The 24,752-nt window shown below is 37.7% G+C and overlaps 1 pseudogene and 4 gene segments (V, D, J or C); 4 read left to right on the top strand and 1 right to left on the bottom strand.

Annotated features, from left to right (window-relative positions):
• Nucleotides 1–1,421: 1,421 nt before the first annotated feature.
• LOC125258559 lies at nt 1,422–2,024 on the top strand. The segment is given in 2 exon segments: nt 1,422–1,619; nt 1,702–2,024. Coding segments are annotated over 2 exon segments (372 nt in total).
• A 1,025-nt stretch (nt 2,025–3,049) lies between these two features.
• LOC125257875 lies at nt 3,050–3,632 on the top strand. The segment is given in 2 exon segments: nt 3,050–3,236; nt 3,325–3,632. Coding segments are annotated over 2 exon segments (357 nt in total).
• A 12,229-nt stretch (nt 3,633–15,861) lies between these two features.
• On the top strand, nt 15,862–16,385 carry LOC125257851. The segment is given in 2 exon segments: nt 15,862–15,910; nt 16,000–16,385. Coding segments are annotated over 2 exon segments (408 nt in total).
• A 136-nt stretch (nt 16,386–16,521) lies between these two features.
• LOC125258558 lies at nt 16,522–17,313 on the bottom strand (annotated as a pseudogene).
• A 4,677-nt stretch (nt 17,314–21,990) lies between these two features.
• LOC125257849 lies at nt 21,991–22,615 on the top strand (the record flags this gene model as incomplete). The annotated part of the segment is given in 2 exon segments: nt 21,991–22,205; nt 22,314–22,615. Coding segments are annotated over 2 exon segments (399 nt in total), but the record flags the coding sequence as incomplete, so codon positions are not given.
• Between the last annotated feature and the right edge of the window lie 2,137 nt (nt 22,616–24,752).

The following is a 24,752-nucleotide window of genomic DNA, read 5'->3' as shown; positions in this document are numbered from 1 at the left end:
AAAACGGTTTCACGTATCGACTTGAAATCCATAACTTTTTGTCGGCATGGTCTGAAGATGATACGGTTCAATTTTGGTGAAAATCGAAGCAACGGTCTAGGAGGAGTTCGAAAAAGTAGGTTTTTAAAGAAAAACAATATGGCGGACAGGAAATTCAGTTGACTATGGCAAATTTGATATCTATGTTCTCAGCATGACCCAAGGAATCTACTGAGACCAGTTTCATTATAATCGGTTAAAATAGTCAAAAGTTATTAGCATTTTTGTAAATTTTGTTATAACTTCTGACCACAAGGTAGCGCAGTGCCGAAACTTCTCAGGCTCCTTCAGGGCATTGTCCTGATGACCCATACCGAGTTTCGTAACGATACGCTAATGCGTTCGTAAAATACAGCATTTTAGCACAAAATTCAAAATGGCCGAAGTGGGAAAATTGGATATTATTCGACTCGGCGTGATTCCCTGAATCCAACGAGACCAAATTTATGATTTTTGGACAAACCCATCAGAAGTTATAAGCAAAAATAGCCATTTTTCATATCTCCGCACCAGTAGGTGGCGCTGCGCCGAAACACTGCATGGTGCCTCAGGTCATGCTTGTGATGACATATACCAAGTTTGGTCTGAATATGATAAAGTGTTGCGGAGATACAGCCTTACTTCTATTTTCGGAAGCGCTACGTACAATTCGTTCGCGTGTTTTTCGAAAACGGTTTGAAGAATCGACTTGAATTCCATAACTTTTTTGTTGTCATGGTCTGAAGATGACCTGGTTCAATTTTCGTGAAAATCGGAGTAACGGCCTAGGAGGAGTTCGAAAAAGTAGGTTTTTCAGAAAATTCGAAATGGCGGAAAAATTTTCATGACGGAAAATGACGAATTTTGTTTCTAACCCTTATGGTTCAAAAGTTATTAACATAAACATAAGTGCAACTTTGGACAGGTGGTGGCGCTAGAGGGATTGAGTTAGAGACTCCAAATTTGCTATGGACATAGATCAGACTGTCCTCTAACTGTGTGCCAAATTTCATAACTTTCCCGCAAACGGTTCTATGGGCTGCCATAGACTTCAAGAGCGGAAGAAGAAGAAGAAGAAGAATAAAAAAAAAAAAGAACGCCAACGGATACAATAGGTGCCTACGCACCTTCGGTGCTTGGCCCCTAATAATAAAGTTTTGATGACCTGTGACCTCTGGAATGACCTTTGACCTCTCATGGAGTTCACAGTGAAATACTTGTTTCTTTTAGAGATTCAACTCTGTCATTTGATTCATCAGAAACCTGTAGTCTGAACCAGAGACTGAATGAAAAAGAAATGATTTATAAACGTGTTCAGAAGTGAAAACACTCGTCTGTTGGATCATGAGAATAAAACACATTTAAAGCCTCAAAACTGATCAGTTTCATCTGCATGTGCTCATTTTCACGTGTGTTTTACTCCAGCAGGGTTTTTGCTCAGAGAGTCACTTTGCATCGGCTCATGCTTCAGCGCTCCGAGTGTTTATAGCGTTCAGACTCAAACACTTTATAACACACTGCTGTTTACCACGGTACAAACCCAACAAACACCATGAATCTCTTCAGCAGCTTCATCTGGATTCTGGCAGCTTTTATTCCAGGTAACAGACGTGAAAGCTCGTCATTTCTGAGTCTTTAATGTTCATTTCATCTGATTAAACACATTAATGTTGTTGTCGACAGCATCCAGAGGAATCACTGTGACTCAGCCTGAAGCTGTGACTGTTTCTGAAGGACAAAACGCCAAAATAGAGTGTAAAACTGATCCTGGGATATATAGCTGGGGTCTATATTGGTATCAGCAGAAACATGGAGAAGCTCCTAAACTCATTATTTATGGGGTAAATAGTCGTTATGATGAGAGTTTAAGCCGATTCAGTGGGAATGGAGAAGAAGGTGGGACTGATTTCACTCTGACCATCAGTGGAGTCCAGACTGAAGATGCTGGACATTATTACTGTCAGAGTTTCCACTATCCAAACAGTAACTATGTGTTCACACAGTGATAAAGAGTCGTACAAAAACCTCCGTCAGTCAGAGTCACAGTGACTGAACTGATACTGCAGCTGCTCACACACTTTCACACACTTTCACACACTCAACATATTATAATAAATATCAGTTTTGTTGAGCTTCATCAGTATTTGACATTTTTAATCACAATTCATTTTAAGTCATTTTTGTCTCCTTTTATTTTCAGTCCTTCAAATTTAGTCACTTTTGATCTTCACTTCAGTGGACATTTTTCCATCCTTCATATATCTTTTTTTTTTCTTGCATTTATGATTTATCCTCATTCTTCTTTCTAAACTGAATCATCATCAGCATCATAAACATGTTCTGTTTGATCAGTTTAATAAGTCTTTAATTTATTAAGTTCATTCCTCATAGTACAGATATGCAACTTTATACAGCACTTTGGTCAACTAAGGTTGTTTTAATTGTGCTTTATAAATAAATTGAACATTGAACATTCATAATGCAGATATTAACAGCATCATATATATAAACACATTCATCAACTTCAGAGCAGATGATAATGAAAATAATTTATATAAATGTCTATAAATGGATTAACAATGATATAAAAAATAATTTTAAAACTAAAGACCAGATTACCCAACAGCTGTTGTCCACCATCAAAAACATCTGCATGTCACCATATATTTTTACATTTATTTTATAAATATTTATAAAAGTGAAGATGTTTCTATCATGTGATTCACAATCAAACTGATTGATTCAGTGATTGACAGAGACTCGTGTGTGATGATCCTCATGTCTGTTCAGAAACTGCAGGAACACACATGGATTTGGAGTTAATTTGGGGATTAACAGTGACGTTTCAATCCAACTAAAATATTCTCAGAGTCTCACAGCAGATATTCAGATTAATATACTGAAGTTGGTCTTGTAGATTTATTCAGAAGTGAATGGTGCCATTTTTAACAGTTTGTCTATTAGAAGATTGAATGATATGAAAAAGACTGATTTTTACTAGATGTTCACTTCAGTAATGTTATTTTGTGTCTGTTAATGAGTGACTGTCTTCAGGTAAATGATCTGGAGTGTGTTTGCATATTGATCAGATGCTTCAGTGCTCTGAGAGTGTTTATAGTGCTGTGAGTTTAACACTTCATCACTGACACACACAACAATCTTCATCAACATGACCTTCATCATCATCTTCATCTGGACTCTCACAGCGTTTGCTCAAGGTTTGTGGAGCACAAGTTTGATATCAATTCATTTCTTCAAGTATATTGTCAAAGTTTTGAGTTGATTTCTTCTTGTTGTGTGTTTCAGAGTGTAGAGGACAGATCACCGTCACTCAGAGTCCCTCAATGACAGCAGCTCAACCAGGACAAACTGTGAACATCAACTGTAAAACCAGCAGTAATGTGTATTATCATAGTTCTTTTGGACATTATTTAGCCTGGTACTTACAGAAACCTGGAGAAGCTCCTAAACTCCTGATTTATTTAGCAAGCACCCTCCAGTCAGGAACTCCATCTAGATTCAGTGGCAGTGGATCTAACAGTGATTTCACTCTGACCATCAGTGGAGTCCAGACTGAAGATGCTGGACATTATTACTGTCAGAGTTACCACTAAGTCAACAGTAAATATGTGTTCACACAGTGATAAAGAGTCGTACAAAAACCTCCGTCAGTCAGAGTCACAGTGACTGAACTGATACTGCAGCTGCTCAAAGGAGGATCTGAAACAACATCGTCACACAAACATCTGAAATAAAATCATCAAAATTAATCTTCCACTCTTAATAATTATAGAGGTCAGAAAGAGATTTTGTGCTCTTATAGATCAGTCACACGTTTGAGATCTGACTGATTTCAGTTGCTGCATTTTATTAATAATAGATGTTAATTTTCATAATTCTCCATGGTTATTTGATTTGAGTATCTCATCCTAACATGTCATTTGTTCACTATACACTGTATTCATACTATATACTGCAGACAGTAAGAGTTTTATATCAGCTGCTGTTTTAATTGTAGTCCTGATCAACAGTTCAGTTCAGACACGCCTCTCCCTCCTCTGCACCAATCACAGCCTCTGATCAGAAAGAGCAAGATAAGAATATTAATTTGTGCTTTTAACTGAATTTTTATTGAAAACTTGTTTACTAAACTATGAGAAGATACAAACTGGTATCTGATGATAACATGAGCTGATAAACCTCAGTGTAACTGATGAATATGAACAAACCTCTGATCCAATGGAGAGAAACTGGAACAGGAGAAACTTCTTCAGCTGGTACTTACAGAAACCTGGAGAAGCTCCTGAACTCCTGATTTTTTCCACAAACTGCCTCAACAGTGTCATTCACTGAAGTCAAACAGTGAATCTGAGCGAGTTAAACTCATATTTCATCATCAGGTGGAGTGATTGTGTTTCTCTCAGAATAGAGCAGATGTTCATCGTCCTCAGAGGAGTTTGATGATCCTGTGACTCCAGAAACACTCAAAATAACTATTGAGCAGAAAAACATGTAGAAAAGGGTTTTTCAAACTCAAATCAAAGCAAACTTTATTTAAATCACCTTAAAACAACCAAAGTTGACCAAAGTGCTGTACAGTAAAATATATAAAACAGAAAATACTCAACTCATACAAGACATAAAAACAAAAACAAATTAAGAAACAAATGTCAAAATCAGTCAAAGGCCAAAGAGAAAAGGTGGGTCTTAAGAAGTGACTTAAAAGAAGACAATGAAGAGGCCCGTCTAACGGGCAGAGGCAGATCATTCCACAGTTTAGGAGCTGCTACAGCAAAGGCACGGTCCCCTCTGAGCATCCGTTTGTTTTGGGCACATTCAGGAGCAGCTGATCAGCTGACCTGAGAGAACGGGTGGGTCTATAAGAGTGTAGCAGCTCAGAAACGTAGGGTGGAGCAAGACCATTTAGAGATTTAAAAACAAATAAGAGAATTTGAAAATGGATCCTAAAATGTATGGGCAGCCAGTGAAGTGAGGCTAAAATAGGGGAAATGTGCTCGTATTTGCGCGTTCCCGTTAACAGACGTGCTGCAGCGTTTTGAACCATCTGCAGACGAGCAACAGAAGACCCACTAACCCCCACATACAGTGTGTTACAGTAATCCAGCCGAGTGGTAACAAAGGCGTGGATTACTGTCTCAAAGTGTTGCCTCGAAAGAAATGGCTTTACTTTGGCCAGCTGCCTCAATTGAAAAAAGCTTGATTTAACGACCGCCCTGATCTGACTGTCAAGCTTGAGGTCAGCGTCGATTTTAACCCCTAGGTTAGTGATTGTTTGCTTGTTGTACTGGGCCAAGGCCCCCAAATCAACAGAAGAGGTCCCAACAGTGCCACCAAAAACCATCACCTCTGTCTTTTTTACATTAAAACTTAAAAAAGTAAGAGACATCCAGGCCTGTATATCAGCAAGACACTCGAGTAACGGTCCGACAGTGTCGTTCTTTTTAAGAGGCACATAAATCATCTGCGTAAAAGTGGAAAGACATGCCATGCTTCCTGATTACTTGAACCTAGTGGGAGCAAATACAAAGAGAAGAGAAGTGGGCCTAAAACTGAGCCCTGTGGGACCCCACAAGAGAGAGGAGCAGAGGAGGACTCAGAGTCACCACAACTGACACAGAAAGTCCAACCATCCAGGTAGGACCTAAACCATTCAAGTGCTAATGCTTGATGCCCACCCACTGCTCCAAACGTGAGATCAGGATTTCATGGTCCAGCAGTTAAATCAAGAAGCACAAGAATAACAGAATCACCAGAGTCAGTAGCTAAAAATATATCATTAAACACTTTTAAAAGAGCAGATTCTGTGCTGTGCAAAGTTTTAAAACCGGACTGGAACATTATTATGGGCTTTTCAAAAAGGCCATTAATTGACTGCAGACTATCTTTTCAAGGATTTTTGAAAGAAAAGGTAGTTTGGAGATAGGCCTAAAATTTGCAAGATCTACAGGATCCACACCAGGTTTTTTAATCAGAGGTTGCACTACTGCATGTTTAAAATTTTTAGGAGCCACACCTGAAGACAGACTGCTATTAACAACTGCAAGAACATATGGCCCTACAGTAGGAAAGACCTCATTTAAAAAAGCCGAGGAGGAACAGCATCATGTGGAGAACCTGAGGGCTTCAAATGATCAACAGTCTCCTGTAACACAGACAAGGTCACAGGCTCGAAACCTGTCAAAAACCAGCAGAAGAGAGGACAGGGATTGAGGGGTCATAAGCAGAAGGTGAAATAAGAGCTCTAGTGGTAGTGACCTTATCAATAAAAAGTGCATCAATACAGACAGTTTGTGGAGCATTAAGAACAGAATCAATAGTCTTAAACAAAACACGAGGCTTGTTACAGTTTGACAGAATAATTCCAGATAAATATTGTCTTTTAGCATCTTTCACAATTGTCTGATAATGACGCCAGCAGTCCCTTAGCATTTGAAGTGATACATGCAGTCTGTCCTTTTTCCATTTGCGCTCAGCTCTACGGCACTCGCGTCTGACAGCACGAGCCGTGTCATTCAACCAAGGCTCAGAGTTAGTTTTAGGCTGCCTAATTTTTTGCATTTTGAAATGTAGAATCTATAAATGTTCAATAATATAAAAGCAATATCACACTTGTAATCGTGATGTTGGTCTGATATTGGGATTAAACAGCGCTCCTGTTCATCTGATGTTGCTTCATCAATAAAGGATTATATTAACATGTGAAATGTTTTGTGAAATCTCAATGAAACCAGCATAAACCAACTTAAATCCTGTCACTGCTGAAGCGTTTGCATAGAGAGAGTGTTTTACATGAGCGACACACGCTTCAGTGCTCTGCATGTGTTTATAACTCTGTCAAACATCAAACATGATCAACAACTGTTTTTCACTAGAACTGAACCTACAACCAACAAAAATGACTTTCAGCACCATATTGATCTGGACGCTGGCAGTATTATGTCGAGGTTTGTGTCAGTAAAGATTACAGACATTATTTACTTGTTATTTTTATGTGTTGTGAAGATATATGGTTGTAAAAGTGTTTGTGATTTCTAATCTTTCTCTCTTGTCAGAATCTGTTGGTCAGGTGACAGTGACTCAAACTCCCTCAGAGCTGCTCTCTCAAACTGGACAATCAGTCACTGTGACCTGTAAAACTAGCAGTGATCCAGCCTGCTGTTAATTATCTTAGCTGGTACTTACAGAAACCTGGAGAAGCTCCTAAACTCCTGATTTATTATTACAAACCGCCTCCAGTCAGGAACTCCATCTAGATTCAGTGGCAGTGGATCTGAACAGTGATTTCACTCTGACCATCAGTGGAGTCCAGACTGAAGATGCTGGACATTATTACTGTCAGAGTGCACACATTATCAGTGGCAGCTGGGTGTTCACACAGTGATAAAGAGTCGTACAAAAACCTCCGTCAGTCAGAGTCACAGTGACTGAACTGATACTGCAGCTGCTCACACACTTTCACACACTTTCACACACTTTCACACACACTCAACAGTGCAGAAACACAAATATGATCTTAATATCAGCTTTGTTGAGCTTCATCAGTATTTCTTCAGATAATTAGAAATTCTTTTGATGTTATCATGATTTTTAGATCATTTATGGTTTATTTATCCTCATTTCCACTCACTCAATATTTTAAAGTCATTGATATTTTTGATCATGTACTTTTATTATTTTTTCTTCCTAATCTTAGTTATACAGTAAAGATCTGAGGAACTGAAGCTGTCGATCACACAGCGAGAGTTTATCTGGACACTTCCCAAAACTCCTGTTATAATCAGTGACGCTCTTACACTACACAATCAATCTCTGACTGGATTTACATCGTGTTTGCATTGTTAGTTATGGTGAAAGCATTTCTGGAGTGCAGAAATTTAGTTGTAATGACGAGATCACTGCATTCACACCATCAACAGACTGTCTGTCATCTGCTCAGTTTCTCATCACTGCAACCTTCCCTGTGATGAACAGATCTAAATATAAGGCAATAATCAACACTTTTCACCATTCGTTCATTTAGACAGCTGTAATAGTAAAAATGTAGTGATAGTATTCGAGAAGGTTTCACATGTAAACAACCAGAGCGCTAAAATCAGAGTGGAAATGGCCATTTATTTCTAAATTATGACAATTATTTGATGTAGAAATCATATTAACATTATAAATAATAATAAATCAGTTGGTGAAGCGACTCAGACGCCTGCAGTGAAATCTGTTCATCTAGGAAACACATTCACCATGTCCTGTAAAAGCAGTCCTGACGTCTATCAGAGTTGGGATCATCAACCTCTATCCTGGTTCAGTGATAAAGAGTCAAAAACCTCCGTCAGTCAGAGTCACAGTGATTTGTGCTAGAAACACTGAATAAGTTCATTCACAAATATGAGGGCTGCAGCAGATGAGAAGATTTGAAGTCAATAACATCATTTTAGAGCTTCAGACGACTGAGAATATCGAGCACAGGTGAGATTATCAGAGATCCAAACACTGAAGGGTTCATCCTAGACCATTTGTCTATTTAACCCCAAATTTATCTGTGTATCATCTAGATACCCTGAAGACATCAAACAAGTGATCAACAGAATTTAGATTCATCAGATTGTTGAGAAGATATAGTTTTATAAGTGTATTGAGCCATGGCTAAATGAACTATCTTCTAAACGCTTTGACTAATTAAAATCCTTTTGATAACTTTTGTCATTAGTGTCTATAGATGACGTGCAAAATTTCGTGTGAATCAGTCAAGTGGTTTAGGAGATCGAAAAAAAGTTTTTAGCAACTCAAAATAGCCTGCATGTTGTACTAATGTTGTCCACTAGAGGGAACCACAGGATAAGAAATCTAGTTTTTTCTATCAGTTTCCATCAGTTTAAAAGTTTGAATCCAAAATTCACAGAACTTCATACACATGGACAACAAGACTTTCTGAGTAAACATGCCGAGTTTCAGGAACTTTTTTTAAATCAGTCATTTATATGAATGGGATTCAGAGATGAAGGTCATAATACTAATGCTGTCCACCAGAGGGAGCCACAGGACAACAAATCCTTTCAGATCTCTTTATGAAAGTCTGTGCAAATGGTTCAATAGATTGACTTGTAATATAAAAATGCATATAGACCTAAATTCATTATAGTTTCATAAAGTTTAATAAAGCCCAATATAATTAGTTTGCAAAAAAAACAAACTGTAATCTCCATAAGACTTACAGATCATTAATTTTTATGTTAATATTCATTTTATACTATACTATTGAAAACATATTTGTTGTTGTCAGACGTGACTGAATGTATTGCCGTTCAATTGAAGGAAAGAGACAATATTATCTGTCTATTTTAATATAGTACATAGAATAATACTTCCATAAAGAGACACTTAAAGACTCATATTTTATTTGAAAAGACACATGGCCATTGCTGTACCGTCTACTACACGATTCAAAGTGTTTCTGGATTGAAGTTTCTGAGCTGTAAAAGATCCCAATAACAATTCAAGCTACAAGTTAATCCTATTATGCTAGAGGATGTTCATGAGCATTAAAGCTGTCTAAAGACCAAGAGTTTGTCTTACATTGGCCATATAACCTGTTACGGCCAGAACTACAGTACCTGTTTGTCACTTTGGGTGGCGCAATTGCATACAGTGCTATAATATATAGTGTTTAACCGTTTAAATACACACTGGAGCCCCATCGAATAAATTCATCACTGCATTAACTCATTATTATTCACCTCGACCGTTCCTGTTCATCAGTGTGTCTGTCTGTTCACACCGCCCTCTAGTGGCACAGTGATGTAGTGCAAGATAACATGAATAAAACTGTTGAAGGGTTTCTGTCATCAGTACAGCTGTGATCACCTGCGGTCTCGTACCTGCAGCCGAATTACAGTCGAACTGATGATCACTAAAGCATTTTTGCTCATGTGATTTTGCTTAGATGATTCAATTCAATTCACATTTATTTGTATAGCGCTTTTCACGATACATATCATTTCAAAGCAGCTTTACAGAGAATGCATGTCAACATTACAATTTAAGAATGCAGTTAGCAAATATTGTAATAATTTAGGCAATTAATTTACATCACTGTTAGCAGTTTAACTGAAGGTAGAAGCAATGAGCTCCTGGAAAAATGAATTACATTAACAATAATAGGATATAGAAATTGGGCAATGTGCATGTTGATCCAGATGATTGCGTCTTCTGAAGTCCTCGCCGGAGTTGGCGCCGTCTCTTCATAGGTGTTGGTCATCTGAGGTCTTCTTAAGAGGCTGGATCCAAACTGAAGCTGATGTCCTCTCTAGTCAGAACAGAAAAACAGAAAAGCAAATGGAGAATAATTAGCGTAGCTGCTGTTCATAACATTAAGCAAAGATAGTCACATGCAATTGATCTGATATGAGATGCATTATGTGAATGCTTGGCTAAAGAGATGCGTCTTTAATCTAGATTTAAACTGGGTGAGTGAGTCTGAGCCCCGAACATTATCAGGAAGGCTATTCCAGAGTTTCAGAGCCAAATGTAAAAACGCTCTCCCTCCTTTAGTGGACTTAGATATCCTAGGTACAACCAGAAATCCAGAGTTTTGTGATCTTAAAGAGTGTGAAGGATTGTAGGGCGACAGAAGATCAGTTAAGTACACAGGAGCTAAACCATTTAGAGCCTTATAGGTCATTAGCAACACTTTATAATCGATACGGAACTTAATGGGTAACCAGTGTAGAGATGATAAAATTGGTGATATATGATCATATTTTCTTGAACTGGTAAGAACTCTAGCAGCTGAATTTTGTACTAATTGTAGTTTATTTATTGAGGAAGCAGGACAACCAGCTAATAATGCATTACAGTAATCTAGTCGAGACGCCATGAACTAACTTTTCTGCATCAGAAATAGTTAACATATTCCGTATCTTAGCAATGTTTCTTAGGGTGGAAGAAGGCTGTTTTTGTAACATATGAAATATGATTTCAAAGGACAAGTTGCTGTGTAATATAACACAGGTCTTTAACTGTCGAGGATGGAGTAACAGTACATCCTTCTAAATGCAGATTGTAGTCTGAGAGATTCTGTGTACAGGTTTTTGGCCCAATAAGTAATATTTCAGTCTTATCTGAATTTAATAGAAGAAAATTACTAGTCATCCAATGTTTTACTTCTTTAACACACTCTGTCAGATTGGATAATTTAGAGATTTCATCTGGTCGTGTTGAAATATATAACTGAGTATCATCGGCATAGCAGTGGAAACTAATTCCATGTTTTCTTATAATATTGCCAAGTGGCAGCATGTATATTGAAAATAGCAGAGGGCCTAACACTGATCCTTGTGGCACTCCATAGTTTACTATCGTTATCTTAGATTTTTCCCTGTTTATATAAACAAAATTGTGTCGGTCTGATAGGTACGATCTAAACCACCGCAATGCCTGGCCCTGAACACCAGTGTAATTTTGTAGTCGATCTAGGAGTATTTTATGATCTATAGTGTCGAACGCAGCACTGAGATCAAGTAACACTAGTATTGAGACACAGCCTTGGTCAGAAGCTAGAAGTAAGTCGTTTGTAATTTTAACGAGCGCAGTTTCTGTGCTATGATGAGATCTGAATCCTAAATGAAATTTTTCATAGATAGCGTTTTTTTGCAAGAAGGAGCACAATTGGACCGACACCACTTTTTCTAGTATTTTAGACATAAATGGAAGATTTGAAATGGGTCTGTAATTTGCCAATAGATTTGGATCTAATTGTGGTTTCTTAGTGAGAGGCTTAATAACTGCTAGCTTGAACGGTCGTGGGACGTGACCTAGAGATAAAGACGAGTTGATAATATTGAGAAGAGGCTCTTCTGCTACAGGTAACAACTCTTTCAGTAGTTTAGTGGGTATTGGATCTAATAAACATGTTGTTGGTTTAGACGCAGTGATAAGTTTATGTAGCTCTTCCTGTCCTATAGTTGTAAAGCACTGCAACTGTTCTTGAGGGGCGATAATTGAGGCTGAATCATAAAACTCTGTTAAAGGTTGTTAATTGTATTTCTGATGCTCAGTAAAGAAATTCATAAAGTCATCACTACTAAACTGCAATGAAATGTTTTGTTCTGGTGATGTCTGTTTATTTGTTAATCTAGCCACTGTACTAAACAAGAAACTTGGATTGTTTTGGTTATTTGATGATGATGATGAGTTTCATCTACATTTCATTTTCACAGTGTTTTTTCACACGTGGTTTGAATTGTTCTAAATTTTATGCCACATTTTTAAAGTTCACAGTTATTGGTATATCATGATTACATGATACATATTTGATGTTGTGATTGACAGGATGAGATGAACGAGCTCCTCCTGAACCTTCATTTAGAGCCTCATTTAAATACAGAATGAGTTCATTTGCATATTGATCAGATGCTTCAGTGCTCTGAGAGTGTTTATAGTGCTGTGAGTTTAACACTTCATCACTGACACACACAACAATCTTCATCAACATGACCTTCATCATCATCTTCATCTGGACTCTCACAGCGTTTGCTCAAGGTTTGTGGAGCACAAGTTTGATATCAATTCATTTCTTCAAGTATATTGTCAAAGTTTTGAGTTGATTTTCTTCTTGTTGTGTGTTTCAGAGTGTAGAGGACAGATCACCGTCACTCAGAGTCCCTCAATGACAGCAGCTCAACCAGGACAAACTGTGAACATCAACTGTAAAACCAGCAGTAATGTGTACAGTGATGGTTTGGGGGGTCGTTTAGCCTGGTACTTACAGAAACCTGGAGAAACTCCTAAACTCCTGATTTATTGGACCAACACCCGTCAGTCAGGAACTCCATCTAGATTCAGTGGCAGTGGATCTAACAGTGATTTCACTCTGACCATCAGTGGAGTCCAGACTGAAGATGCTGGACATTATTACTGTCAGAGTTATCACAGTGGTCCAGTGTTCACACAGTGATAAAGAGTCGTACAAAAACCTCCGTCAGTCAGAGTCACAGTGACTGAACTGATACTGCAGCTGCTCACACACTTTCACACACTTTCACACACTTTCACACACACTCAACAGTGCAGAAACACAAATATGATCTTAACATCAGCTTTGTTGAGCTTCATCATTTTAAGATAATTAGAAATTCTTTTGATGTTATAATTTTTAGATCATTTATGGTTTATTTATCCTCATTTCCACTCACTCAATATTTTAAAGTCATTGATATTTTTGATCATGTACTTTTATTATTTTTTCTTCCTAATCTTAGTTATACAGTAAAGATCTGAGGAACTGAAGCTGTCGATCACACAGCGAGAGTTTATCTGGACACTTCCCAAAACTCCTGTTATAATCAGTGACGCTCTTACACTACACAATCAATCTCTGACTGGATTTACATCGTGTTTGCATTGTTAGTTATGGTGAAAGCATTTCTGGAGTGCAGAAATTTAGTTGTAATGACGAGATCACTGCATTCACACCATCAACAGACTGTCTGTCATCTGCTCAGTTTCTCATCACTGCAACCTTCCCTGTGATGAACAGATCTAAATATAAGGCAATAATCAACACTTTTCACCATTCGTTCATTTAGACAGCTGTAATAGTAAAAATGTAGTGATAGTATTCGAGAAGGTTTCACATGTAAACAATCAGAGCGCTAAAATCAGAGTGGAAATAGCCATTTATTTCTAAATTATGACAATTATTTGATGTAAAAATCATATTAACATTATGAGTTCACCTCAGGAAACATTATAAATAATAATAAATCAGTTGGTGAAGAGACTCAGACGCCTGCAGTGAAATCTGTTCATCTAGGAAACACATTCACCATGTCCTGTAAAAGCAGTCCTGACGTCTATCAGAGTTGGGATCATCAACCTCTATCCTGGTTCAGTGATAAAGAGTCAAAAACCTCCGTCAGTCAGAGTCACAGTGATTTGTGCTAGAAACACTGAATAAGTTCATTCACAAATATGAGGGCTGCAGCAGATGAGAAGATTTGAAGTCAATAACATCATTTTAGAGCTTCAGACGACTGAGAATATCGAGCACAGGTGAGATTATCAGAGATCCAAACACTGAAGGGTTCATCCTAGACCATTTGTCTATTTAACCCCAAATTTATCTGTGTATCATCTAGATACCCTGAAGACATCAAACAAGTGATCAACAGAGTTTGGATTCATCAGATTGTTGAGAAGATATAGTTTTATAAGTGTATTGAGCCATGGCTAAATGAACTATCTTCTAAACGCTTTGACTAATTAAAATCCTTTTGATAACTTTTGTCATTAGTGTCTATAGATGACGTGCAAAATTTCGTGTGAATCAGTCAAGTGGTTTAGGAGATCAAAAAAAAAAGTTTTTGGCAACTCAAAATGGCTGACGGACTACAACATGTTGTACTAATGTTGTCCACTAGAGGGAACCACAGGAGAAGAAATCTATTTTTCTATCAGTTTCCATCAGTTTGAATGTTTGAATCCAAAATTCACAGAACTTCATACACATGGACAACAAGACTTTCTGAGTAAACAGAAACAATTTTTTTTTTAAATCAGTCATTTATATGAATGGGATTCAGAGATGAAGGTCATAATACTAATGCTGTCCACCAGAGGGAGCCACAGGACAACAAATCCTTTCAGATCTCTTTATGAAAGTCTGTGTAAATGGTTCAATAGATTTACTTGTAGTATAAAAAAATGCATATAGGCCTAAATTCATTATAGTTTCATAAAGTTTAATAAAGTCCAATATAATTACTTCGCAAAAAAAACCTGTAATCTCCAAAATACTTACAGATCATCCATTTTTATATTAATATTCATTTTATACTATACGATTGAAAACATATTTGTTGTTGCCAGACGTGACTGAATGTATTGCCGTTCAATTGAAGGAAAGAGACAATATTATCTGTCTATTTTAATATAGTACACAGAATAATACTTCCATAAAGAGATATTAAAGACTCATATTTTATTTGGAAAGACACATGACCATTGCTGTATCGTCTACTACACGATTCAAAGTGTTTCTGGATTGAAGTTTCTGAGCTGTAAAAGATCCCAATAACAATTCAAGCTACAAGTTAATCCTATTATGCTAGAGGATGAACATGTGCATTAAAGCTGTCTAAAGACCAAGAGTTTGTCTTACATTGGCCATATAACCTGTTACGGCCAGGACTACAGTACCTGTTTGTCACTTTGGGTGGCGCAATTGCATACAGTGCTATAATATATTGTGTTTAACCATTTAAATACACACTGGAGCCCCATCGAATAAATTCATCACTGCATTAACTCATTATTATTCACCTCATCCATTCCTGTTCATCAGTGTGTCTGTCTGTTCACACCGCCCTCTAGTGGCACAGTGATGTAGTGCAAGATAACATGAATAAAACTGTTGAAGGGTTTCTGTCATCAGTACAGCTGTGATCACCTGCGGTCTCGTACCTGCAGCCGAATTACAGTCGAGCTGATGATCACTAAAGCACTTTTGCTCATGTGATTTTGCTTAGATGATGATAAGTTTCATCTACAGTTCATTTTCACTGTTTTTTCACACGTGGTTTGAATTGTTCTAAATTTTATGCTACATTTTTAAAGTTCACAGTATATTGATGATTACATGATACATATTTGATGTTGTGATTGACAGGATGAGATGAACGAGCTCCTCCTGAACCTTCATTTAGAGCCTCATTTAAATACAGAATGAGTTCATTTGCATATTGATCAGATGCTTCAGTGCTCTGAGAGTGTTTATAGTGCTGTGAGTTTAACACTTCATCACTGACACACACAACAATCTTCATCAACATGACCTTCATCATCATCTTCATCTGGACTCTCACAGCATTTGCTCAAGGTTTGTGGAGCACAAGTTTGATATCAATTCATTTCTTCAAGTATATTGTCAAAGTTTTGAGTTGATTTTCTTCTTGTTGTGTGTTTCAGAGTGTAGAGGACAGATCACCGTCACTCAGAGTCCCTCAATGACAGCAGCTCAACCAGGACAAACTGTGAACATCAACTGTAAATCCAGCAGAGATGTGCAGAGATGGCCTAGTGGGGTTGAAGGTTTAGCCTGGTACTTACAGAAACCTGGAGAAGCTCCTAAACTCCTGATTTATTATGTAAAAAAACTCCAGTCAGGAACTCCATCTAGATTCAGTGGCAGTGGATCTAACAGTGATTTCACTCTGACCATCAGTGGAGTCCAGACTGAAGATGCTGGACATTATTACTGTCAGAGTTATCACTGCACAACAAATTGGCTTGGTGTTTGTAATGCTGATTATGTGTTCACACAGTGATAAAGAGTCGTACAAAAACCTCCGTCAGTCAGAGTCACAGTGACTGAACTGATACTGCAGCTGCTCACACACTTTCACACACACTCAACAACAGTGAGGATCACTTTTATTGAGCTTCATCAGTTTTTGACGTTTATGATCATGATTTTTCATCACTTCAACTCCTTTTTTCCCTTATTAATTTAATTATTGCCTCCAATCCTCTTGACATCATATCATTTTATTTTATTTCATATATATATGGCTCAGAATATCAAGTCAAACAGTGAAACTGAGTGGAGTTAAACTCATTTGCATCACATTTGTGATTGTGTTCCTCTGAGAATTGAGCAGATCTCGTTTCATCATGTATCTGCAGGTGTTTTCATGCTCCATTGAGTGAAGTTTATTTATAAAATATGAGCTAAAGCCCTGATCCAATGAAAGAGCCGAAACAAAAATGACACACAAAAGGACATAATGTTACAATTATGTTTTATTGACTGAACTGTAATGAAATCAAGACTGTAAAAGCACACATATAGTCAGCAGATCTACTCTGAACACTGCTGTCTCCTCACAGTGTCTCCAGTGGACGCAGACTGGCCGCTCCGTGTGGCCTCACAGCTCACCGAGACGCTCTTCATCCACTCCTCCTCAGAGAGAGTCAGGCTGCTGCTCCAGCTGTACAGACCGTCCTTCTCCAGGAGCCCAGCGCTGCTCTCCTGAGACCTGCTGCTCCCGTCCACCTTCAGCTCAGGCTCCAGTCTGACGGGAAGCCCTTGTTGGCCACACACACCAGTGTCGCTGTGTTCAGAGAGGAGATCTCTGCGCTGGAGGGCGGCAGGACGCTCACTTTAGGAGGAGTGACGCCTGAGAGAAGCACAGAGAAATCAGTTACCAGTGGCTTTCCATTAGGATTCAAGAGAAAACTAGGAGAAATTCTCCAACAGCGAGAGAAACAACATGAAGAAAACAGTCAAAGAAAATCCCATCATTATTCCTTTCACACATTAATGCTCACAAACTCCTACACATGAAAAGAGAAAATGTTCAGAATTCATTTCACATTCTGGTAAATATGCTGATTAATTATTAAAGCTGCAGTCTGTAAGTTTGCCTCTTTGTCTCCATCTCTGTTTGAAACCTGCAATTGCAGTTATTTGTGGAATGATCTTCCTCACATGGGTTGTGCGTCGGCACGGCTCCTCAGCGCGGACGAATCTAATGTTTTGAGGTGTTTGTGTGGCTGTCAGTCACCGCACCAGTGTGGATCTTCACTTACTTCACAATTACAGATTCCACGTCTTGGAAGTTTGTTCAAAATAAGAAGTTTCACCAGAAAATATCATCTGAACAAGTACGAAACATGTCTGCCACTTTTGTTCTGAACGACTGAGGAAAATCATTTTTACAATAAATCGCACTACCAACCTTCTTTATGAATACAGACGTGACGTAATGACGCAAACTCCAATTTCTCACAGAAACTGACCCGAACCTCAAATCAGAAAACATTATTACAATCTTACCGTTGTGAATCGAGCTAATGTAAGGATAGTTTTCAACACTGATTGGTTATGTACTTGCTCAGTAATTGATTTGGGATCAATTTTAACCAAAAAAAGATACAGACAGCAGCTTTAAATAAATTTAAATGAAAATATTATGAAATTATGAATTGCCACAAAAACTCAAGCTTTCAGTCTATATGGAAACTTAAAAGAAACGCAGCATTTTTAGAGTGAAAAAGACAAATAAGAGTCCAAACGAAACAACAAATTAGAAACAGAAGTACTATTATTTCTCTATAATGTTTGTACTTGATTCACTTTATCAGCATTAAACTTTCAATAAGTTGATCTGAATGTTTTTAGAGAAGAATTTTTACAAAGCAATGAAAGTGTCATTTTCATGATCAACTTCACTGAAACTCGCTTTGGTTAAAAGAGTCAAAGATCAGATGTGAAGAAACACAAGAACTGCAGGAATTCACTACAATTTAAGATGGACAAAGAAATCATGAAGGAAACATTGTGTGTCTCGTCCACTCGAACTTTAAACTTCATTTCCACAAATATAAACCTTTTCACTCCTCAGAGACGCTTTATTAAGAGAAAATACAGTCAAGAGTTTGGAAATATTGAGTTCATTTAACAACAGACTAAAAAATATTGTCATTTTTGTGACTTTAAAACAGCTTAAGTAAAAAAAATCAAAACACTACATTTGAGAAATTTTAAGTTTAATTGTTGTCTTAAATTTTCAAGTAAAAAAGTGATACCAAAATACCAGTTTAATGTTATTAATTTTTAACCATTTATAATTGAATTATCTGTGAGGAAAACAAAGATCAAATGACTATAAACCATCTTTACAAACATTCAATGTGAACTAACTGCACAAAAATAATATTAAAAAATATGCTAAAAAGCGCATCCTTTCTAGAAAGTGCTACAAAATATTTAACAGTCAGCTGTTGTATTAAAAACATTAATATTAATATGTGACGATTTACTTACTGCCAACATCCAGTGGAAGATTGCATCCATTGCAATCTTCAGCCAGATTTAGATGGTCATTCTCTATTGGATGACCTTTGACCTGTTCTACAGTATCATGTCTGCAGCACAGGTATTAAATGCTCTCAGCATCAAAGTCTGAATGAAACTGATCATTAAAACAGTGTTTAGAGGGAGAAGATCCACCCAAAATAACATGAAGTAAATCAGGAGTGTCTGTTTCTGAAAATGATCAATAGAAATTTATTAGCAAAGATACTAAATGACAAAACAGTGTTTCTGCTGTCTTCAGGTAAATGATCTGGAGTGTGTTTGCATATTGATCAGATGCTTCAGTGCTCTGAGAGTGTTTATAGTGCTGTGAGTTTAACACTTCATCACTGACACACACAACAATCTCCATCAACATGACCTTCATCATCATCTTCATCTGGACTCTCACAGCGTTTGCTCAAGGTTTGTGGAGCACAAGTTTGATATCTTAATCTTATTGTGATTCAGACTGTAGAGGACAGATCACGTCACTGTTTTTCACAAAATATTTCTGTTTTACAAATACTCAAATCCTCACAGAAGGACTGAGATCAAAGTTTATAGTTCAGACAGGGCCGGCCCGAGGCATAAGCGAACTAAGCGGCTGCTTGGGGCCCCCTGGCCAATAGGGGGCCCCCCAATCGTGTTTTTTTTTTTTTTTTTTTTTTTTTTACAATTAAATAACTTAAACAAGTGATATAAATGAATGAATGAATGAATACGAATGAATAAATAAATAATTCGAGACAAGAAAATTCTGATTTGCCGACAACTGCTGCTGTGTCTGCTAGCCTTTGAGTCATGCGCAATTGCGCATAGACACCTCGCGTGCATTGACAATTCGCGCCGGCGCGCAAGTGCACGTCACTGTAATAAATGTTATAAATGATAAGCCATGTCACAAAAAAGGATGTATCCCTCTGGTGCCGAAAAAAGAAAGAAGAAAAAGACAGAGGAGGAGAAAAAAAGAGCAAGATAAAGGTATGTTTGCATAATTATTTACAGAATGTTTTGTGCAGCAGCACAAATTGTGCTCATGTCACTTGAGGTAGCAGCTAGTCATGACTCATGATCTTATATAAGCCATCACCAGAGCTAACGTTAAATCGCATTATTAATATACATTTATCTAGGTGTATTTCACGTATTGATTATAGATATCAGTTTAAGTTGAAAGGGATGCCATATTTCTTTATTTCTTTATTATTTATTTATTAATATGGTGGCAAGTGATGTAGCAGTGCTATCCTCGGTAACACTTTAGAATAATGGTCCGTCATTAATAAGTAACTATGCAGGAAGTAATGCAGGACTAATGAGTAGATCTACATTAACACTTGAGCTACTACTATTAACTAATATAGAAACAAGCTTAACTAATCAGTAAGTAATATCAAATTTAGGACAAAGATAGTTCCTTATTAGCTAATCAATAATTAGAGAATGACATTGGCATCAATAATAACTAATAGGTAACTATGAGAAATTATAAAGAATTACTAATTAATTACTATTATGTTTGTCTATTTTGGTTTTATTTAAAAGATTGCACATTTAATGCACATTTGCATTTGCTAATTATTTATTTCATGTTTTGTGACAGTTTGTATACAGAAGTTTAAGAATAAAGTATTTTAAGTATCGATTTTTTTATTATTTATTTTGTATTAATACATAACCTCACTGTATTCATTTATAATGTAACATTATAGTGTGACATTTGTGTCAATAATGTTTAACCACAGGTGACTTCACGTGGTGGGAGGGGGGCCCCCAAATCAAATGCTGCTTAGGGCCCCCAAGAGGCTCGGGCCGGCACTGAGTTCAGATATAACGGTAGAGATTAAAATAGAGCAAATCACCTTTTGAAAGTAACTTGATGCTTCAAATAACGATTGTATTGATTAGATTGTTACACCAGCAGATGGAGACAAGAGACTGTTAAAAATTAATTCATCACTGAATCATTCAAGAGATTCATTCAAAAATGCTGATTCATCCAGTAATGAAACAAGTGAAGCATTGATGAGTGAGTCACTGAATCATTCATTCAAAACCAATTTTTTTTTTAAATAATTCATTCAAAGTAACAAAACATTTTTAAATAGCAGACATCCCAAGTCTCCCGGAAGTTCCGGGAGTCTCCCGCATATTGATAGCGGCTCCCTGATGCCCGCAAATTAGTTAAAATCTCCCGGAATCTAGAGCGAGCGAGCAAGAGCGCGCATAGAGACTGTGTTTCAAACCAGCGCGCGCACGCCAGAGAGGGAGAGGGAGCGAGAGAGAGACCTTGCGTGTGTGTGTGTGTGTGTGCGTGTGTGCGAAGCGCATGTATGACAGAGAGCATCCCGAATGGCCTTTTTCGGCAAATCAACCAATCAATTATCAGTGAGGTGAGTTGACAAGTTTCATTTCATGTGCATATTATTCAGGCAAGTTGCCAAGGCTACATGAAAACAACAAACTCCTTAGACCTGTTTAAAGTTGCAATGGAAAATAAATAAAAGCAGTTTACATAAATAGTATAAGCAGCTTATATAAATAGTAAAAGTAATCTACATATTTAAACATAATTAACGAATAATTGCATATGCCTATAGCTTATAGCTCCTTCCTCTTTTTTTTCAGGGTGATACCTCCCTGAAATGACTTTTTGCAGGTTGGGATGTCTGAAATAGACACTATTTTGTCAGAACCTCTGGCTATATTGCATGTTTAGTTGTCTGTTCAGAGCTGTGGGAGAATCGTGATCTCTATTATAAACAAAAGAAGATTGTGATTCTCAATATATCTAGAATCGTGTCGCTCTAATCAAACATTGATTTATTCAGGAATGTGTTGATCAGCAATATGTTCGTTTTGAACCATTTCAGCTGGACTGAAAACAGAGTAACTTCTCTTAATATTGAGTCTAAAGAGTAAATTACTCATTAGTAACTTTTTGTTTACTGAACTACTGTAGAAAAGCAATATCATATTCTCAGTCATGCTTTTGATCTGACAATAACACTAAACAGAGCTCTTGCTCATTATACTGCTTTATAAGGATTATATTAACATGTGAACTCATGAAATGTTTTGTGAAATCTCAATGAAACCACATTAAACCATCTTAAACCTGTCACTGCTGAAGCGTTTGCATAGAGAGAGTGTTTTACATGAGCGACACACGCTTCAGTGCTCTGCATGTGTTTATAACTCTGTCAAACATCAAACATGATCAACAACTGTTTTTCACTAGAACTGAACCTACAACCAACAAAAATGACTTTCAGCACCATATTGATCTGGACGCTGGCAGTATTATGTCGAGGTTTGTGTCAGTAAAGATTACAGACATTATTTACTTGTTATTTTTATGCATTGTGAAGATATATGGTTGTGAAAGTGTTTGTGATTTCTAATCTTTCTCTCTTGTCAGAATCTGTTGGTCAGGTGACAGTGACTCAAACTCCCTCAGAGCTGCTCTCTCAAACTGGACAATCAGTCACTGTGACCTGTAAATTCAACAGCAATCCAGCCTGTTGTACAAGTGATGGACAATCTGTTGTGAGCTGGTACTTACAGAAACCTGGAGAAGCTCCTAAACTCCTGATTTATTTGACCAAAAGCCTCCAGTCAGGAACTCCATCTAGATTCAGTGGCAGTGGATCTAACAGTGATTTCACTCTGACCATCAGTGGAGTCCAGACTGAAGATGCTGGACATTATTACTGTCAGAGTTTCTACTACAACAACATCAACAGTAAAGATGTGTTCACACAGTGATAAAGAGTCGTACAAAAACCTCCGTCAGTCAGAGTCACAGTGACTGAACTGATACTGCAGCTGCTCACACACTTTCACACACTTTCACACACTACTGACACACAGAGGACAAACACAGGAACTACACATGTGCTCAAAACTGACTTATGACTGAAATCAGCTCTATTAGACTGTGATCTGTCCTGTGACAGACGGGTTTGACTCAAATATGCTCAGAATCTGAGAAAACAGAGTGTGTAAATTGATATGAAATCAAACTAACAATAATGGTGTCATATGTTGTTTTGTTTTTGTACATTAAACTACACTAAAGTCATGGTGTATCAGTAACATGCAGATGTTTCTCAAGCAGCTCCTTCATCTAAAGCTGTTTATAAATGTTGTAGAACATACAGTAGTAATGTTCTGTAGCTTTAAATCTGAGCAGACTAAGATCCTAAAGCTTGCATATACGCATGCGCGAGTTGGTGTTTCGGTTGTTGAAGTTTGTACATTGCGTGTTGAACTCCTGCATGTCTCATAGTAAAGATACTGTTGTTAAAAAAGGATCTTTGCCTTGCCACTCGTCATTCAACATGGTGTCAGAAGTGGTCTGCACAGAATCGTGAAAGCAGCGAGGAAAATGAACTTTTCCAACGAGCATCCACACAGTAAGCCATCGTTATTCATCGCACAATAAATCATGGCTGAAGGGTTCCGCACACCTGATCCTCTTGTATTTGATGGCAATATCGCCGAAACTTGGCGTGTGTTTGAGCAGGAATTCGACATATTCATTGCTGCTGCACACTCTGAGAAAGAGCCTCGCACGAAAGCATTCATACTGCTTAATCTGGCCGGCTCGGAAGCCATTGAGCGCGAGCGAACATTCGTCTATGCACCCGCTGCGTATACAGGCGAGGGAGAAAACCGACGAATAATTACTCCCGCTGAATCACGCGAGGACCCGGAATGTCTAAAACGCAAGTTTCGCGAACTTTGCAGCCCACAAACAAACATAACGATGGAAAGACACAAATTTAATTCAAGAAACCAAAAGCCAGGAGAAACAATAGAGGCATATGTAAGCGACCTACGAAACAAGGCACAGAGTTGCAGGTTTGGAGATTTACAGGAAGAATTGATAAGAGATCGACTCGTGTGTGGGATACTTAACGATGGAATGAGAAAACTCCTGTTGCGTGACAATGAGCTTACATTAACAAAAGCCATTGAAATATGCCAAATACATGAACTGACAGACCAGCACACTAAAACACTAGCTGGACCAAAGCACAACTTGACAAATGTGGACAGTGTTCAACAAACGGTAAAAAGAAAACCGTTTCGTACTCCCAAACACAGGTTAGACAAGTTTGCCCCACAACAAATTCATAATTGCAGCAATTGTGGAAGCAACCATGAGGCAAAACGGGAGAAATGTCCTGCATACGGCCAGCAATGTCACAGGTGCAACAAATGGAACCACTTCCAAAAATGGTGCAAATCAGTGAAAATTCAACGCACACGAGATCGAAAAAAGACTGTAAATCAAATTGATGTTGCCAAAGCTTCAAATAGCAGCGAAGACTCATTCTTTATAGATGGAGTTGCGATAAATCATCAAAAGGTGGCAGACTCAAAACTGTTAAAGAAAACTGCAATATCTTGCACAGTGCAAACCAATGGAAAGCCTCTTGAACTAAAGATTGACACAGGAGCCTCATGTAATATCATGTCTCTGCAGACATTTGCACAGGTAAAGCAAGATGAAAACCTTCAAGTGTCAAGCCATGTGAAGCTTGTTGCGTATGGTGGAGAGGAGATCCAAACTGCTGGTTCAACCATGTTATCTTGCAATTTGAGTGACCAGACCTACTCTCTACAGTTCTACGTAGTGCGAAAAAATGTACAGCCATTGCTCGGACTGTCTGACTGTCTTCGGATGGGCCTTATTTCTCTCAACAATGCAGTCCACCAGGTCAGTGTAAAAGAAAACTTAAGTTTTGCCCAGCAGCTTAACACAGAATATGCAGATCTTTTCCGAAATGAAATAGGAAAGCTTCCTGTAACATACTGCATGAAACTGGACAAAGAAGCTCAAACTGTCGTC

The sequence above is a fragment of the Megalobrama amblycephala genome, linkage group LG22, assembly GCF_018812025.1.
Source record: "Megalobrama amblycephala isolate DHTTF-2021 linkage group LG22, ASM1881202v1, whole genome shotgun sequence".
NCBI classification, from domain to species: domain Eukaryota; kingdom Metazoa; phylum Chordata; class Actinopteri; order Cypriniformes; family Xenocyprididae; genus Megalobrama; species Megalobrama amblycephala.
Note: the sequence above shows the minus strand (reverse complement) of the source record. Positions and strands in the feature narration are given on the sequence as shown.